This window comes from Scyliorhinus torazame, chromosome 10, assembly GCF_047496885.1.
Source record: "Scyliorhinus torazame isolate Kashiwa2021f chromosome 10, sScyTor2.1, whole genome shotgun sequence".
NCBI classification, from domain to species: Eukaryota; Metazoa; Chordata; class Chondrichthyes; order Carcharhiniformes; family Scyliorhinidae; genus Scyliorhinus; species Scyliorhinus torazame.
This window is the reverse complement of record NC_092716.1, coordinates 146290613-146310674: the sequence shown is the minus strand read 5'-3', so window position 1 is coordinate 146310674 and position 20062 is coordinate 146290613. Positions and strand designations below refer to the sequence as shown.

General features: G+C 43.2%; 1 protein-coding gene across 1 annotated transcript in view; it reads left to right on the top strand.

Annotated features, from left to right (window-relative positions):
• The window catches only part of LOC140430960 (astacin-like metalloendopeptidase), a 665106-nt gene that overhangs the window by 156514 nt on the left and 488530 nt on the right, over positions 1–20062 (top strand). The window contains exon 5 of the mRNA XM_072518803.1: positions 5167–5322. Coding sequence (XP_072374904.1) covers positions 5167–5322 — 156 coding nt within the window. The remainder of the gene's footprint in view (positions 1–5166; positions 5323–20062) is intronic.

Below are 20062 nucleotides of genomic sequence, written 5' to 3'. Positions count from 1 at the left end.
GAACATGAAAAAGAATTAAAGCAGCTTGAATACGAAATGAGAGAAAAAGAAAGAATAACCCTAGCAGAACAAAAAGAAAGAGAAAAGGAGAAACAGATCAGGGAAAGGGAAAAAGAGAGAGAGTTTGAACTTCAGAAAATGGCCATGAAACATGACAGTCAGTTAGAATTGGCAGATTTAAAGGGAAATGTACAGTTTGAGGATAGTGATGAGGATAGTGAGAGTGTCAAAGTCGAAGGCTTGGCGGGGATCTATTTAAATAAGTCCAAGCATTGCCAAGGTTTGATGAGAAGGAGGTAGAAGCCTTTGTCATTTTATTTGAGAAGGTAGCTAAACAAATGAAATGGCCATAGGACATGTGGGTATTACTGATTAAACAAAGCTTGTAGGTAGGGCTAGTGAAGTGTTTGCATCACTATCAGAGGAGGTATCTGAGTCATATGAGGAGGTGAAAAAATCCATCTTAGGTGCATATGAACTAGTGCCTGAAGCCTACAGACACAGGTTTAGAAATTTAAGGAAAGAACCTGGTCAAACATACATGGAGTTTGAAAGGATCAAACAGAGTAATTTTGATAGGTGGATAAGGGCTTTGAAAATAGACCAAATGTATGAAGCTCTCAGAGAAATTATACCTTTGGAGGAGTTTAAAAATTCAATTCCTGATGTAGTGAGAACTCATGTGGAAGAGCAGAGGGTTCTCACTGTGAGATTGGCAACAGAAATGGCAGATGATTATGAATTAGTTCATAAATCAAAGCTTGGTTTTCAACATCAGTTTTAGTGAGGAATAGAAACTGGGGACATGAGAAATACTCAAGTGGTAAAGGCAAAGGTGATCTGATGGGAGATAATAAGGAAAGTCTACCTCAGATTAAAAAATAAATCCAGGAGAGTGGAAAAGAAATGAAAAGTTTCAAATGTTTTCACTGTAATAAACTAGGCCATGGAAAGTCACAGTGTTGGTGGTTGAAGAAAAGCACTGGGAAGACTGATATGGTAAAACAGGATAAGACAGTGGGGCTTGTTAAAGTGGTAAAGGAGAGCCCAAGTGAAGTGAAGGAGGTGCAAAAGATTGTACATCCTGATCAATACGTGATTGATAAGAAGGTGGCAGATCTCTCTGAAGAATTTACTTGTGTGGGTAAAGTTTACTCATGTGCATCAGGAGGAGCAGGTAAAGAAGTCACAATTTTAAGAGATACGGGAACTAGTCAATCTTTGATGATAAGAGATGAGGAGTTATGTTGTTTGGGAAGAATATTGCCAGAAAAGGTGGTAATATGTGGAATTCAGGGTGAGAAGAGTAGTGTTCCATTATATAAGGTAAGGTTGGAAAGTCCAGTGAAGAGTGCTGAAGTGGTAGGAGGAGTAATAGATAAACTACAGTGGTTGATAAGTCCAGGAATACGGTTTATCTTGGGTACTGATATAGTTAGATCACAGGTGGGAGTGTTGCCTATTGTGGTTGATGAGCCAGTGGAAAATCAGACAACTGATGTGTTGAAGGACGAGTATCTTGGGATTAATCCAGTTTGTGTAGGAACAAGGTCGCAAAGTCACAGGTTAAGACAAGAGGAGAAATCAAAGAGTGAAGATGAAGTTGAAGTGCAATTATCAGAAACGATTTTTGATCAGATGGTTGAAAAAGAACAAGAACAGGTGGAGGATGAGGTGGATATTTTTAGTTCAGGAAAATTGGCGGAGTTTCAACAAAAAGATACAGAAATAAAACGGATGTATCAGGAAGCATATACAGAATAGGAATCTGAGTGTATACCAAAGTGTTATTACCGTAAACGTGATGTCTTGATAAGAAAATGGAGACCTTTACATATGCAGGCGGATGAAAAGTGGGCAGAAATTCATCAAGTAGTATTGCCGGTCGGGTATAGAAAGGAGGTGTTGCGAGTTGCACATGAGGTACCAGTGGGAGGTCATTTGGGAATAAGGAAATCACAAGCTAAAGTCCAAAAACATTTTTATTGGCTTGGACTACATAAAGATGTAGTTAAATTTTGTCGATGATGTCACACATGAGAAGTGATAGGGAAACCTCAAGCAGTGATAAAACCAGCACCCTTAATACCCATTCCAGCTTTTGAGGAATCTTTTACAAGGGTCCTAATTGATTACGTAGGAACGCTTCCTAAAACGAAAAGTGGGAATCAATTTCTTTTGATGATAATGGATGTGTCTACTAGGTTTCCAGAGGCCATTCCAGTACGTAATATTACAGCTAAAAAGATTGTGGAGGAGTTACTTAAATTCTTTACTAGATATGGACTACCCACAGAAATACAATCTGACCAAGGATCAAATTTTACCTCAAAGTTATTCAAAGATGTTATGGGTAGCTTAGGAATAAAACAATTTAAATCAATCCAGAATTGCAGGGAGCGTTAGAAAGGTATCAGACATCGAAGACAATGTTGAGGGTTTATTGTCACGATTATCCAGAGGATTGGGATAAAGGAATTTCATTTGTGCTATTTGCAATTAGGGATGCACCTAATGAGTCAAGCAAAGTCAGTCCTTATGAACTAATATTTGGTCATGAAGTAAGAGGACCACTTAAATTGATTAAGGAAAAATTGGTGAGTGAGAAATCAGAACTTACATGATTGGATTACGTGTCAAATTTTTGGGAACAATTAAATAGAGCAGGTGAATTGGCTAGACAACATTTAAAAGTTGAACAACATGTGATGAAACGGGTAGCGGACAAGAAATCCAAAGTTCGTAGTTTTGCCAGTGGAGATAAAATTTTAATATTGTTACCAGTGGTAGATAAGCCTTCAAAAGCAAGGTTTTGTGGACCTTATCAGATTGAAAGGAAATTAAGTGAGGAGAATTATGTGGTAAAAACACCAGATAGAAGGAAGACTCACCGAGTGTGTCACGTGAATATGCTTAAAAGGTACTTTGAAAGGGAAGGAGAGGAAAAGGAGGAGGTTTTAATGATTCGAACTCAAAGTGACGTACCAGATCCAGATGACTGTGAATTTGACATAACTCAAATTAATTTGGAAAACGAGGATTTCTTAAAAATTGGGATAAATTGTTGAGCTATCTTCCAGAGGAAAAATGGACTGACCTGAAAGAGGTATTGATATCACATGGGCAAGTTTGTAGAGATAAATTGGGAAGTACTAAAATGGCTATACATGATGTAGATGTGGGAAATGCTGTTCCAAACAAACAACATCCATATAGACTTAACCCTTTAAATTTGGCACAGGTTAACAAAGAGATTGAGAGTATGCTTAAAAATGGCATAATTGAAGTGGGTTGCAGCCAATGGAGCTCACCCATAGTGATGGTACCTAAACCAGACGGTACCCAATGGTTGTGTGTGGACTATCGAAAGGTTAATGCAGTTACAAGAATGGACTCTTATCCTATCCCACGTTTGGAGGATTGCATTGAGAAAATGGGACAATCAGCTTTTATTTCCAAACTGGATTTACTTAAAGGTTACTGGCAGGGACCTTTATCCGAAAGGGCGAAGGAGATTTCAGCTTTTGTGACTCCAGATGGTATATACCAATTCAAAGTTATGCCATTTGGCATGAAAAACACCCCAGCCACATTTCAACGGTTAACTAACAAAGTTTTTTCAGGATTACCCAATTGTGCGATATCCATCGATGATCTGGTAATTTTCATCCAGACATGGAAAGAACATTTAAAACATCTGATGGAGTTCTTCAATCGACTTCAGGAGGCGGGTCTAGTGTTAAACCTAGCCAAAAGTGAATTTGGAAAAGCCCAAGTCACTTTCCTTCGCCATACAATCGGATAGGGTTGAATGGTCCCACGGGATGTGAAAACAAAAGTTATTGGGGAGCTTCCAATACCCTCAAGCCGAAGGGAAATAATGTGATTTCTTGGCATGAGTGGATTTGATTGAACATTTGTGCAAACTATTTGTAGCGTGGTTGCTCCACTGATGGACGTCCTGAAGAAACGTCAAAAATTTCAGTGGACAGCGGAGTTTCAACAGGCATTTGACTGCCTGAAAGCTGTGATAACCGATGCTCCTGTGTTGGAGAATTACAAGGGACTTGCGATCAGATTGAACTAAAGTATCTGACTTTAAAGAGAAATGCTGAGGTGTAGAGGAATAGACGGATCGTGCAGGGACCTTCTTGTTCAAAGAGACTGTCAATCTAGAGGGATTCCAGTTGGAGGAAGAAGAACAAAAAAAAAATGGACTATATTATTATACCTGTTTGCGTGTGTTGCTTTTTGAAACAAAAAAGTATATTTACTGTGTGCATTTTTTAAAGGATAGTGAAAAGGTGAAAAATGAAACCATCTTGAAGTTGATGGTTTATTTATTTTTCTTGGGGGAAGGTGTCATGTGAGAGTACCTTTAAGAAATGGGTGTTTATAAATGGGTGTGTATATAAATATTTGCAGTGAGAGTACCTTTAAGAAATGGGTGTTTATTACTGCAGTGATGTCAGAGAGTGTTGGAGCTGCAGTCAGCCAGAAAATATGTACTGTTGTTCCCTCTGCCATTAAAAGACTATCTCTTGATCATTTGGTGAATTCAGAATTATAAATGTTCTCAGTAGTGGATTTGAACCTGATGTGCTTCTGTCAAAAGATGTTTTTTAAGTCTTATGGATGTTTGGGAATGTATTCAGGATTACTTAGTGTTGTATTCTTTGGGGGTTGTATTTGAAATGATGGTTGCTAACATGTTCACTGTATGTTTTAAAAAGGTTAACTTGAGTTCATAGAATAAAGATTGCTTTATTTTTTTGAATACTTTTCCATGTCTGCTGTACCACGCCTGTCGAGTGGGCCGTGTGCTCCCCATACCACAATCTATTAAAAGTTGTGGGTCAGATGAGCTCCATGATACCCTTTGGGGTTCTCTAAACCCTGGCCCATAACATCATTAATATTTGAACTGGAAAAATGAAACTGTGTTGTCATGTAATGTATTTCCATTTTGAAGAAAACTTAGAGACATATATGAGGGTTGCCTATTGTAGATGACATTGTTCAGAATGTTGGATCAACTTGCTAAGATGGATGATATGACCTGATACAAAGTTAGTTACTTTGATTGCATGGTCAGCAACAATGAATATTTATTATGCATTACCAATTCTAGATATTTAATATGTGATTATCTTTCTTATCCTGCAGTCGAACGTACAGGAAGTAAAGTAATCCAGTATGGAGACATTCTCGTTGGTACCACCAGAAATGCTATGACATGTCAGGGTAATTCACGGAATTGCTTATGGCCTGCTTCAAAAGATGGGAATGTTTATGTACCATATATTCTTGAGAAATCATACAGTAAGTGTGTTTAATATTAATCTCTGGTAGACAAATAAAATGACTTATATAAGCTTATGGGGGATTGGTGCATTCATGATTATTTAAGTATCTTATCAAGAAGTTGGATGAAGGGTTCTCTGATGATATGATTAAGTTAAGCAATACTGAAGGTGACGGCTCTTAGCTTTGAATCCCATTGTAAATCAGACATAGCGGCTAAATTTCACGAGAGGCCAAATATGCGATTTGCCCCAACAAGATTTCCGATCCCGAACTTCCTAGAACCCCTCTGATAATGCTGTGGCCACCTAAATTGGGATGCTGGAAAAAGTGGTGAGGTTTATGGACAAACCGGCTGCAGAGCAGATTAAACAAAGTTGCAGCCCAGGCTTTGCAGACTTCAAAATACTTTGCAGGTTGTTGCAAACAACATAGACAGTAAGCCACAGACTTCAAAAGATTTTACGGTTGTTGCAAACAACATAGCAAAAGGCCATGTCCAGGCCATCCCAGATGGGCAATAGAACTGTCCTGTCAATAACACTTGTTTACCAGACACAGCGGCACCTAAACTCCTGATTTGAAAGGGCCTACCTGCCCCCAATACTTGCAGACATGGCCATTGAGTGCCCACCCCAAAATTGATGTGGCAACCCTTGATTGGACTTGATCGATCAGACTGATCGATCCCTGATCAGTTGATTGACAAATGACCTAGAGACCACCCAGAAAGGGCACAAAATCCCAGCAGGATAAAAGTTACTGCAGAGCCCTCATTCTCTCTCCTGAGCAGCAGCCATCACAAGCGGTGACTTTTACCAGCTGAGGAAGGAGACCACCCAAGCTACTAACAGAAGGAATACCAGAGCCAGAAGCGAACCAGATTGATAAGCAACTAACAGTGACTCCAGAGTGCAACAGGCGTGATAACAGGCGTGTATCTGCCTCGCACTTGTTGGTCATTGACAAGTTAATTTAAGATCTTGGAACTATTGGTGTATAGTGTTTTATTTATAATCTTTGTTGTCACAAGTAGGCTTACATTAACACCGCAATGAAGTTACTGTGAAAAGCCCCAAGTCGCCACATTCTGGCGCCTGTTCGGGTACACAGAGGGAGATTTCAGAATGTCCAATTTACCTAACAAGCACGTCTTTTGAGACTTGTGGGTGCAAACCGGAGGACCCAGAGGAAACCCATGCAGACACAGGGAGAACGTGAGACTCCACACAGACTGTGACCCAAGCCGGGAATCGAACCTGGAGCTGTGAAGCAACAGTGCTACCCACCGTGCTACCGTGCAAGTTGGGAGTGAGATCAACGTGGAAGTTCGATGGGTGTGTTAATGTGTGACGGTGAACACTTTAGAAGGGTGATTTATCCTAGCTGCATGAAAAAGGTCATTCATGTTCTTCCTGCACTGAATCCCTATCCTCTTATGCTCACTAGAGCTGCCACTGCCTCCCATGCAGGGTTGGTCACCTTGCTGGTTGGCCATTTCCCTGTTCGTGGACAGAGGATTTTGTCACTCTGCTTAACCCCATCCAGCATCTAGGTGAGGCCACGTACAGAGAATCATGGGGCTGACGTCCTGGCTGCCAAACCCCCAATTGGACTTGGAAGAAGTGCGAGGGAGTGCTGGGGAAGTGTTGAAAAGGTGTGCCCACCTGAATGTTGAGATTGAGTTTTACCAGGGTGGGTGAATCAGAGGCAGGTCGCCATCAGCGTGGCATGAAACTCCTGTAAAATATTTTCATAGAACCCCTATAGTGCAGAAGGATGCCATTCGGTCCATCGAGTCTGCGCCAATCCACTCTGCCCTATACCCGCAACCCCATAACCTAACTTTCATATTCCTGGACACTAAGGGACAATTTAGCATGGCCATTTCACCTAAATGCACATCTTTTTACTGTGGGAGGAAACCAGAGCACCCAGAGGAAACCAACGCAGACACGGGGAGAATGTGAAAACTTCACCTGAGGTGAGAATTGAACTTGGGATCCTGAAGCTGTGAGGCAGCAATACTGATTTTTTTTTGCCACGATATCTCCAGTTCCCTCACTTTGAAAAAATATCTAAAAATTCCGCACCTAGTTACTTTCCTGAAAATTCAACCACTTCTTTCTCACTTGACCTTCTAGCTCAGACTAGAGCTGGGTAGTGTACCACATTCCTGAGGCCTTCAGTTGAAGGTGATAAGGAAGCCTTGCACCCTTTTTATGACTATTTGTCATAAAGCAGGTAAGTTTAAAGGTTCAGCCACTTCCAGGAACCAGTGAGAAGGTAGGTTTGTAAGGTAAATTGGTGGGATTGGAGGACTTAGGGAGAGCTCGGTGGTCAGTGGGGGTTTGGTCACTTGGGATGGTGGTCAGAGGTGAGGTAGGGAAGGTGGCTGGATTGGTTGGGGACATCAGTCTGTCAGTCTGGGCTATCAGGTGTTCATTGCTGAGATGTAAATCAGATGATCAATGAGGTGTGAGAGTCAGATGGTCAGCGAGACGGGTCAGTCAAGGATATTGGGTGGTCAGTGTACGAGGCTCGTTAGTCCACGAAGTGTCGATTACTGTCGGTTAGGGGAGATTGGGTGGTCATTGGGGGTTGCGTCATCAGGAGGTGGTCATCAGTATGGGGTTAGGTGGTTTGGGGTTCCTGTTGGAAGTGGGGGTACCAGTATATAGTTACCCAGGAATAAACTTTTCTGGGTAACTATTCTGGCAAGACAGTTGGAATTATCCAAAATTTGAGATTTACATTGTGCGTTCGAGCGGTTTAAGTTACAGGGCAATTTCCCAATGAATATTTGAACTTTTGGGCTCTTCTGGGAGTGGGTAGGATGAATTCTTAGCATATTCTGCCAAAATGGATGACCTCACATTTTCTATCTGCCATATTTTTTCCCATTTATACACTAACTATATCTCTTCACAGACACTTTGGATTAAATGTTCCATTCTGGAGACTCAATAAGGTAGCAGAAGTCATAGTCACTCCTGTTGGAGACTTTGGTGGCTAAACACGAGTTCTTGTGCTATTCAGCACATTAGTTACTATCCATGAAGAGCACAACAAACCTTTTGGGGGAACAGGAAGTGCCTCCCAGACAGCCATTGCTCTTGATGTCACCTTTCTGCCTCAGTCTCACCTGTCCCTGTGCGCAGCCTTGGTACAGCTTGTGCAACAGGTGTTATATGTTTTAGTTGCTGTGATATGAAGAGTCTAAAGTTCTTGTTACTTTTCACCAAACACCATTTATTTCACTTCCACAGCCTCTGCACAAAACTCTTAATAACACACCACCTGACAAGAGGCCACCTGAAGCCACTGTACATATCAGTGTCAATTAATGGATACTTAACACAAATGAGACAACTAATTGCAATGTCTCTTAACCCATTACTTAACAGTCTCCCCTTCCTTGGAGAAAAAAAATTAGGTGAAAACAAAATTTCAAGAAACTCAAAAACACACACATGATTTCCCCTCCTTTTTTTTTGTTTGGGCGAGAAAGAAAATAAACCAGTCACAGAAACAAGCGCCCTTCATTCACAATATCCAAAAGTTTCTGTGAACTCGCCCCTCTTTTCGTAAAACAGCCTGACAGTTGATAGCTCCTGTCGACCCATTTAATTTTTGTTATTTCCCCTCTGCCCAACATCTGCTTCAAACTTGCGATGTCTATCCGTAACCTCTTTTCATTGACACCTTTTGTAGAGTGCACATTTTCCCACAGGGATTTATTGTCAATGTGACAGTCAATAGGTATATTACCCAAATCCCCTAATCCCAAAATTTCTGTCAATATCATACTTAAATAAAAGGCCATATCCACCGCCTCTACAAGGCTTAACGTCTCAGCAGCCAAAGTGCTTTTTACCACTCTCCTTATTTTCTTTGTTTCCCACACAAGCGGGCAACATTTACCATTGTTCCCCAAAAGGAAAATTATAAAACCTCCTGCGCTTGAAACCCCATCACATAAATTTGCATAGGACGCATCACTATAAACTATGAGTTTCAAGTGCTTAAGATCACCTAAAACCGGGAACTTCAAAACTGCATTTTTAGTTTGGCCAACGCTTTATTTGCTCTTATTATGTCTTCCACTTTGGGATCATTCATTTTTGTACTCAACTCTAAGACATCAAAACTCACGTCCGGTCTAGTCTGTCTACCTAACAGTTCAGTTGCCCAATTAAACTTTGCAGTTGCTCTTTATCAATCTTTGAAACCGTTGTGCCTTTTTGTGAAACTCGGCCACAACTAATTGCTATTGGGCTGATGCTTTCCAAATAAGATTGCTGACGTAAAGTTGCCCCTAACTTAGTCTGTCCAATTTCCAGTCCAATATATTTAAATGCACCGGAAGCCTGACTTCCAACCCTGAATTCTTTCCTCAAACCAGAGATTACAATAGTTTCAAAATCACTAGTCCCACCCCACAAAAAGTCATCAACATGCATCATACAAATGCCAGAAAGATTTCCTTTATAGTGCCAGTAAAACATTTCACGATCTGCTTTCAACTGGCAACAGCCTAACTTTAACAAAACTGACCTTAGTGAAAAATACCAGACTCTAGATGCATCATTTAATCCATATACACATTTGTTCAACTTCCAGAGTACCCCTTCTGTGTTAGCTGCTTCTTTAGGAGGACGGAGAAAAATGTCTCTCTGGAGCGGATGCCCCTGCAAAAAGGCAGCTTTTATATCTATAGATTGGCATTCCCATGCCTTTGTGGCTAATAGAGCCAAGAAGATCTTTAAAATAACCTTTCCTGCGGGAGGTGAATATACCCTTAAATCCTGACCTTCTAAGTTTTCTTCAAATTCCCTTGCCACAAGCCTGGCCTTTGCCTTATAATTTCCATCCGGAAGAGCCTTTTCCGTGCAAACCCATCTGTGGGATAGAGCTCTTTGTCCCCTATCCGGTACTTCCGTGCATACCCCAAATTCACTCCAACTATGCAATTCTTGCTGTTTAGCTTCTTTAATAACTTTTTCATCTAATTTATTTGAAGCCACCAAAATCTCACGTGCATGTGGGCTTCTACTCCTATTAGTATTCGTAGTCTTACTCATGTTCTGAGATCTTGACAAACTACGTCCCTCTCCCGCCTGGTATCTCGTTCTGTACTGCTACTGCTTGGTCTTTCCCTTCTGCTGTGGGACGTCCTTTCAATAGTTCTCGACCTTTTCCTGCGGACCTGTGCATTATCCGATGTACTATCTGAACTGGCACTGCGTTTCTGTGCCCTCCATTTTTGAACTTTGTTTTCCCAATCCATTGTCTTGACTCCTCCCCCTGAATGCTGTACATTCAACCAATGTTTATACTTTCCAGTGGCCTTCCATGCTCTACTAATAATAGCTGCATCCTTCCATTGACTAGACCCTTCAGGCAAGTATGTCACTTTTGTACCAACTTTTGGCAGTTGCCCTTTCGGAAAAATGGCCTGCTCTAATTCACCAGAAGTGTTGTGTTCCTCCACAGAAACCCTGTCTATATCAGTTAATTGGTCCTCATAGTTCTGTAACACATGCAACCAGATGACTCTGGTTCCTCGTCATGTCTGGCTGCTCTGTCTAAATTTGAAAACTTGTAATCTGTACCCATTATCCTTGATAAATGTACCCTAACAGTTTGATTACCATGTTGCAAAATGATTGTTTTGCCATCTATGCCTATGAGAACATAAGAACTAGGAACAGGAGTAGGCCATCTGGCCCCTCGAGCCTGCACCGCCATTTAATGAGATCATGGCTGATCTTTGTGGACTAAGCTCCACTTTCCGGCCCGTACACCATATCCCCGAATCCCTTTATTCTTTAGAAAGGCATCTATCTTTTTCTTAAAAACGTTTAAAGAAGGAGCCTCAACTGCTTCACTGGGCAAGGAATTCCAGAGATTCACAACCCTTTGGGTGAAGAAGTTCCTCCTACACTCCGTCCTAAATCTACCTCCCCTTATTTTGAGGCTGTGCCCCCTAGTTCTGCTTTCCCCCGACCAGTGGAAACAGCCTGCCCGCATCTATCCTATCTATTCCCTTCATAATTTTATATGTCTCAATAGGATCCCCCCGCATCCTTCTAAACTCCAATGAGTACAGTCCCAGTCTACTCAACCTCTCGTCATAATCAAATCCCGTCAACTCTGGGATCAACCTAGTGAATCTCCTGTGATCTTCCCTGGGCCTCTCCATTCATTAGAATTGTCTCTCTTATCGTATACCATGCCTCCTTGCTGAAAAACGGCATCTGATGGCCGTACGTTATGTCTTAAAGCTCTGCGAATTCTTTCAGAGACTTCTGCTTCCAAAAAAGCTTTTCTACTGCTATGTAATGCATTTAAATGTTCAGCAAAACCAGAGCTAATTGTAGTCCCCTCCCAAGCTGGAGGCTGGTCATCCAAAATGGATGGAATTTTAGGATTTCCACCAAACACTAATTGATAAGGACTATAGTCCCCAACCATCTGCAATGAATTCTTTGCATGTACTGCCCATGCTAAAACTGAATTTAGCCTGAAATTTGGTCGATCTGCCAAAATTTTCCGACGCATGTCATCGATGACAGCATGATTTCTTTCACAGGCACCATTACTAAATGGGCTTTCTGCAGCCGTATTCATAACTCTGATATTCATGTTTTCACACATATCCCTAAGCTCAACATTAGCAAATTCTCCCTCATTGTCCGTAAGGAATTTTGCCGGTGGACCCATTCCTGTCCCTATCCCTTTTTCCACGATTTGATCCAGAATTACTCTCTTTTCTTTACTTCGTACAATCGTTGATTGACTAAATCTGGTTGCTAAATCTACAAAATGCAAAAAAAATATATTGTTTGCTTTATCCCAGATCTTAAGGTCCATGGCCACAATGTCGTTAAAATCCCTGGCCAAAGGTAGGGTTACTATCGGTCGTGCTGGTGTCCTTCTGTACTTCCTACAAACTTCACAGCGGTCACTAACCTGTTCTATCAGTTTAGTATAGTCATCATCCCTTACCCCTGCATCCTTTAATACATTTTCAGCCTCCGAGGAGACGGATGTGCAAATTGCCTATGCAGTTTTAATACCACAAGCTTTTTATCAGCTAAAGTCCCATTTTCAACTGCCATTAACACATCCTTAACCACTCTACTTGAAAAATTATTTGTCAGTAATGGAATACAGTAGTGTCCCGACTGTGCAAATTGTAAGTCCACCGTCTTTCCAAAAATTGTTGCCTTATCCTGTTCCATATCCAGTTTCATGTGTGCTTTCTTCATCGATGGTCTGCTCAGAAGAAAAGGTATCTCACTTGATAGAACATCCGTGCTAATGAAATGCTTCACTCCGGCAATATTACAAGGGATCACCACTCTTTTCAGCGACTTCAGAGTATTATCATCCCCAAACCTGAAACTTGTGGAACTTTCAAATTCCTTAACCTTGTTACAATTTTCAGCATTCAAAGAGTCCAGATAACATTTTAACCAGTCAATTCCACACACAGTAGATGTGCAGCCACTGTCCAATACAGTTGAAGGATTCTGCAACCAACACCCTCATTACCGGCGTAAAACTGCTTGTCAATATGACAATGCCTTCTTTCTGGTCACTATCTTTTTACTCTTCTGACTCTCCTGTGTCATGTGTCGCTTCAAACACTCGATCATAACGAGTTGGACAGTTGAAAGCATAATGGTATTGAGAGTCACATCGAAAACATCGATTTATCATGCCCCGTGCATTTCTGGGGTTCATCTTCCTATTGTAGGCTCTAACTGGGTTTCTGTCTTCATAATTTCCTTGTCTCGGTCTCCTTCTATAGTCTTGAGCCCTGTTCGTAGCCATACGATTTCGCCATCCTGTTACTAGTGTACCTTCCACAATCTGCCTTCTTGCAGGCTGACCTATTTGGGTCATCAGAGCCATCGGAATCGAATGTTTCCCCAGAAACTTTTGTAAAGCTTTTGTCATCTGTTCGAATAAGGTATCCTTATCAGTAAACTGAACTCCTGTCAAAACCAGGAGCCTATCCATGTTGCTCACTCTAGCACAGTCAAGTAATTTAAAGGCCAACACAGACTGTGGAAATTCCAGATTGTGTTTCTGCAGCCTTTTACATAGTCTGCCAAATTCCATTATATAGTCTTCCATGGAGATATCCTCCATTTTTCGGAACTTATCAAAATCCGACCATGCTTCATACGCACTTAACAAGTCATCTTTCTGATAAATCTTATCCATATAATGTAATCAAGTCTCCAGACCTTCTTCTGAGTCCAACTCTTCCAATTCCAGCTCAGAAAGTACTTTGTTTCGGATTTTACTGCCATATGGTAGAGAAAGAGCCAATGCCATACCTTGTTTTCTCTTTCCAAAAGCAGTTACTTTAGTCCACATAACTACTGCACTAATCCATTGGTCGTACGATTCCCTTTCAGAAAATAAGGGAGGATAGTCATATCCAGCCATCTTTATCCTTGGTTCAGCCATAAATCCCTTTTTTTTTCTCACTCACTCCTTGGTTTGATCTGGAAAAGTTGTATCTTTCAACCCTTCACATTTATACAGCAACCATCCTCTGCTACCAACTGTTATATGTTTTAGTTGCTGTGATATGAAGAGTCTAAAGTTCTTGTTACTTTTCACCAAACACCATTTATTTCACTTCCACAGCCTCTGCACAAAACTCTTAACAACACACCACCTGACAGAGGCCACCTGAAGCCCCTTTACATATCAGTGTCAATTAATGGATACTTAACATAAATGAGACAACTAATTGCAATGTCTCTTAACCCATTACTTAACAGCAGGCAGCCAAAATACCTCAGTGGTGATATGAAAGGAAGGCAAAGCAGCATCCACTGACCTCAAATTCCAGGAAGATGTTGACCTCACCAGCTGCCCGCCACTTATGAAGTGAAAATGAATATTCTAAATTCCCACTGTTGGGGCATTATATTTGGTGAGGTGCTGGCCTTTTAATGAGCATTCGTGAGTTGTAAATGGGTTTCCTGAAATTGTTATGTGGGACCCTTGATCTGCTTCTAAGTCACCATGAAAATAAGGAGATCCAAACCAATGTCCGGACTTCAGGAAACTGATTTTGACCTCCTGGCAAATTTTTCCCCCCTGACCACAATGATTCCTGCTGCTGGCATGAGTGTAAAATTCTGCTCTTTGTATCCTCCTCAGAACTTGCTTTGCTACCTATCTTTATATCATTGTAAAATTTGCCTGTAATAGAGTCAGTCCTTTCATCCAGGACTTTACTAGAAATGGTAAGTAGTTTAGGCCACAGCACTGATTGCTATGGCACTCCATAGTCACTGTTTGCCAACCTGGAAATAACCCAATTATCCTGACTGCTGCGAATCTGCAATATACGTGACTATATCACCCCCAACAGTATAGGTGGAATTTTCCCAAACTTTGGAAAAGGTCGATGACAGGCAGGAAATGCAACATTGAGCCCGCAGGTGGTCATGGTGAATATTTGTGCCGTAATGCATGGCAATTCGGCAAAATAAATTTAATACCATTTGATTCCGGCAGGTTAGGTGGCGGGTGCCCTCTGATTCGCCCACCCAGCCATCACGTCAGCGCATTAATGTTGGGGGTGCTCCATTTAAAGGCCATCCCAACTTTCACCAGCCACATCGCCTTGGTAAATGTCAACTGATGGCTTCAAGGAAGCCTGCCCCAAGTTTTCTGATTCCTCCTTGGGTGCAGTGGAAGAGTGGGGTTCAAGCCCCGGCTCTTTAGAGAATGCCCAGTAAAGTCATCACAGAGGACAGGGTGTTGCACCACTGTTGTGGATGCTGGAGATGCACCAAGATATAGCAGCAAGGTGAAAAAGGTTAAGAATGTCTAGTTGCACAACATGGGCACTGGCATTTAGCACTTGTAGGTGGTGTGCACCTTTGCAAAAAAACTAAGCTAATGCGCTCTTTCTATGGATCCTTGTTTTGATGAGATGTCTTCTTGTAGTGCCGACCAGAAAACTTGATTCCTGTACCAGAGAAAGGCTGAGTGCTCAGTCCAGAGCTTGCTCCATGTGCTTTATGCAATATTACCAGCACATTTGCTGTGACTGAACACATTAGTCATGCCTGTTTCTCATAGGGAATGAGGACATCTCCCACAATGTATAGGGCTTTCACCACTCATTGTCAATATGTGCTCTCTGCACATTTTGCCCTACTTCTTGCCCCTATATTCCATCTGCCTCAGTCTCTGGGCCTCAAGGGTACAGACCACCAATGAGTGAAACTCTTGGTGTGACATTGCCATGATATGACTCTGGTCATTGAAAGAACGTGAGCTGTCATCAGACTTTCATAGGAGTTCTTTGAAGATCTTTGGACTGTGTCCACTGCAAATCACCAACATCCTCCGATGGGACAATGGGCAACTAGTCCCTCCCCATGCCATGTGTTTTATCACTGAGGATGTATGCCGCCATAAGTCACACGTGAGAGCAATGTTCATGGAAGGAGCTTGAGATTGATGGGTCATCCTCAGTGATTACCCTCATCACCCCTCATGAATCCAGCAGCAATGAGTACATCCTACGCTCATCTGACCTTCACCACTGCCCCATTGCTGACATCCTCTCCCTACAGGACCTCCTCATCCTTGTCCAACTCACGATCTTCCTTATCCAAGAAATAGTGCTGCTCATCCATCTCTTTCTCACGCAGTTCCTCCCCCTGTTTATGTGCCAGGTTGTACTGGACACTGCAGACGACCTTGATGTGTGGCATCATCTGCAGATTGTACCTCATGGTTCAACCTGACCGACCCGGCACTGGAACCTCATCTTCAGCATTGCTCTGGTCTTCTCCATCAAAGTGCACATAGTAGCATGATCCTCATTGTATCTAACCTTTGCTGCACTTTGTGGCCTCCACAAAGGCATCATCAATACATTCCTCTCTGGGTATCCCTTGTCCCTGAGGAATCAATCCTGTAGCCACTGTGAACTCTGAAACATGTCAGAGCTCTGAGATGTAAGAGTTATGCACATTCCCAGGGAACCCAGCACACACCCACAGTATTTGCTTTGTGTGGTCGTAGGCAAGCTGAACCTTCAGGGACTGGAAGCTCTTGTGGCCCATGAACTGCATTCCCTGAAGCCCTGGGATCTGAGAACCAAGTGCAGTCGATGGCTTGTGGATAGCCAGACATCCGCACAAATCCCATGGCTCTTATACCCTGGCTTGCCTGATACTAGTTACAATGGCTGAAGGTGTGTGCCCTCACAAAAATTGTGTCCTTTGCCTCCTGGATGTACTTGTGTGTAGTGGTTCGCAAAGGTCATCCTGGAAGGAGCTCATCGCATGAAAGTTGACTTTCAACACCACAGGCAGTGGATGACCTCCAAGTTCCCGTGGCATCAACTGCTGAAGAAGAAGTTATGAGCCAGCTCCCTTGACAGGCAAAGTGTTCAGTGACACTGGTTCTCGCTCATCAGCCATAGGATCAAGAGGCTATTTTTCTTCTTACCGGAGAAGCCACTTATTCTCGACAATTAAGGTTGCTCGGAGTAAACAGCTTGTTTACTCCTCGTTGCCAATGTCATAATTTTCCCAAGGCCAGTCTTCCAATTCCATACCATTTTATTTACATACTGAGGATCCCCCTGTCCTTGGTGGCCACCATAACAAGTAAGGGAGGCTGGAGAATAACAGGAGGTATTTGTACCTGTACCTTGAGGCTCCAGGTAAATCGGAGGCACATGGACAGTGAGGGAGGGACAGAGTTGCTCTTGAACTGCAAGTGAAGCAGCACCATCTTGGGGATGTAGAACATTAGCGGCGTGCAAAAGCAAATGTGAGATCCGTTATGTTTTGGAGCGGTATGAGGCAGTGTATGGGGACCGCTAAGTTGGGCTTTGGACTCCTGGGGATGCACACCCACCTGTATGTGCTGTGACAGTGGACAAGATTCAGAGCAGTATCAAAAGAGAGCAACCACGTTACCCAGGAAGGAACTGAAAGTCAAGCATTTTATTAAGCCCTGTTAAAGTGATAGAACTCAATAGCTTCACATCAAAGTCTCAACAGCGATGGAATATAATGTAAGAACAAAGAATAGTACAGCACAAGTACAGGCCCTTTGGCCCTTCAAACATGCACCGATCTTGATGCCTGTCTAAACTAAAACATCCTGCATTTTGTGCGTCTGTTTCCCTGCATTCTCAGCCTATTCATGTATTCGTCAAGATACCTCTTAAACATCACTGTGGTATCTGCTTCCACCACCTCCCTCAGCAATGTGTTTCAGGCACTCACCACTCTCAAAGTAAAAAACCTGCCTCGCACATCTCTAAATTTTCCCCCTTGCACCGTCAACCTATGTCCCCTCGTAATTGACTTTTCCACTTGGGAAAAGTGTCTGACTATTTACTCTGTCTATGTCACTCATAATTTGGTAAACTTTTATCAGATCACCCCTCAACTTCTGTCGTTCCAGTGAAAACAATCCGCATTTATCTGTGATAGCCAAAGTTAAGGACTTCACACTGCACCAGGTAGGCAATATACATCTACGTTTATTTACTGTACTCACAAATACTGCAACTACACTACTCCTCACCCCACAGGGTCACCCTCTCTGACCTGCTCCCAGGTCAGGGTTTATATCCAGCGAGATTTCTCCCAATTAGGAAGAAGGCTCTCCCCCACCATCAGTCATCTGGGGAGTTGGTATTTCCAATGTGAAGGAGGGAAACCTTATACAGCATAGGTTTTGGCCCCTGAGTGGGGCGTATCACCCCTCCCCCTCCCAAGTCTGGGGAAACATCCATTGCTTTAGGTGGTGGTTCCATTGACTGCTTGAGAAGTGGATAGTGGTCCAGTAGCGGTAAGGTCGGTCCGGGAGGCACCCATTCTTCGAGAAGAATGCTGAGGTGGGAGTGGCTAAGCTGGCAAACGTGTCGGCGCAACCGGCGCCAGAATGTTGTTGGGTGGACCGGTGTCCATGTTGGCGCCATCGTCGGTTGTCATCGTCATTGGATGGCCCCGTGGGTACATTGGGTACCTCAGCTTCTCGATGTCTGACACGCAGCGGCAACGGTGAGCACTGCTTTGGGGTCCTCCTCAGCTGTAGAAGGGATTGTCCCCGACCCTGGTCAGGGCACCCTGATTCAGTTCTAGCAGTTCCTGCCTGCGTTGTCGACTGTGGTCATGGTGACAGTTGCCTTCACTCCCTTGCATCTGGACTGCAAAGGAGACAGGGCACGTCATTCAGAGGACTACGCCAGGGGTCAATGTGGCTCTGGCGCCGGAATTCTGCAAGTAGATCGCTTCATCAGGCTAGAGAGTGTGTAGTTGCGAGATCTGATGCGAGTGTGCCTTTAAGCTGTCCTGCCGTTAGCAGATATGTGCGCTGATGCTGGGGAATAGGAGGCTGAGGCGAGTTCTGAGCCATCGTCCTATGAGCAATTCTGCCAGTACAACCCGGAGGTGGCATGCGGTGGTGTCCTACGGAGCTGAAGAGGAAGCGAGTCAGCCGTGTCTCCCAAGGTCCAGCAGTCATGTTTCTTCATGCCCGCTTAAATGTCTGGACTGCCTGCTCGACCAATCCATTGGAGGCCAGGTAGAACAACAAAGAATAAAGAAAAGTACAGCACAGGAACAGCCCCTTCGGTCCTCCAAGCCTGTGCCGACCATGCTGCCCGTCTAAACTAAAATCTTCTACACTTCCTGGGTCCATATGCCTCTATCCCCATCCTATTCATGTATTTGTCAAGATGCCCCTTAAATGTCACGATCGTCCCTGCTTCCACCACCTCCTCTGGCAGAGAGTTCCAGGCACCCACTACCCTCTGTGTAAAAAACATGCCTCGTACATCTCCTCTAAACCTTGCCCCTCGCACCTTAAACCTATGCCCCCTAGTAATTGACCCTTCTGCCTTGGGAAAAAGCCTCTGACTATGCACTCTGTCTATGCCCCTCATAATCTTGTAGACCTCTATCATGCCGCCCCCAACCTCTGTTGTTCCAGTGAGAACAAACCGAGTTTATTCAACCGCTCCTCATAGCTAATGCCCTCCATACCAGGCAACATCCTGGTAAATCTCTTCTGCACCCTCTCTAAACCCTCCACATCCTTCTGATAGTGTGGCGACCAGAATTGAACACTGTACCCCAAGTGTGGCCTAACTAATGTTTTATACAGCTGCAACATGACTTGCCAATTCTTATACTCAATGCCCCGGCCAATGAAGGCATGCCGTATGCCTTTCTTGACTACCTTCTCCACCTGTGTTGCCCCTTTCAGTGACCTGTGGACCTGTACACCAAGATCTCTCTGACTGTCAATACTTGTGAGGGTTCTACCATTCACTGTGTATTCCCTACCTGCATCAGACCTTCCAAAATGCATTACCTCACATTTGTCTGGATTAAACTTCATCTGCCATCTCTCCGCCCAAGTCGCCAAACGATCTAAATCCTGCTGTATCCTCTGACAGTCCTCATTGCTATCTGCAATTCCACCCACCTTTGTGTCGGCTGCAAACTTACTAATCAGACCAGTTACATTTTCCTCTAAGTCATTTATATATACTACGAACAGCAAAGGTCCCACCACTGATCCCTGCGGAACACCACTAGTCACAGCCCTCCAATCAGAAAAGCACCCTTCCGTTGCTACTCTCTGCCTTCTATGACCTAGCCAGTTCTGTATCCATCTTGCCAGCTCACCCCTGATCCCGTGTGACTTCACCTTTTGTACCAGTCTGCTATGAAGGACC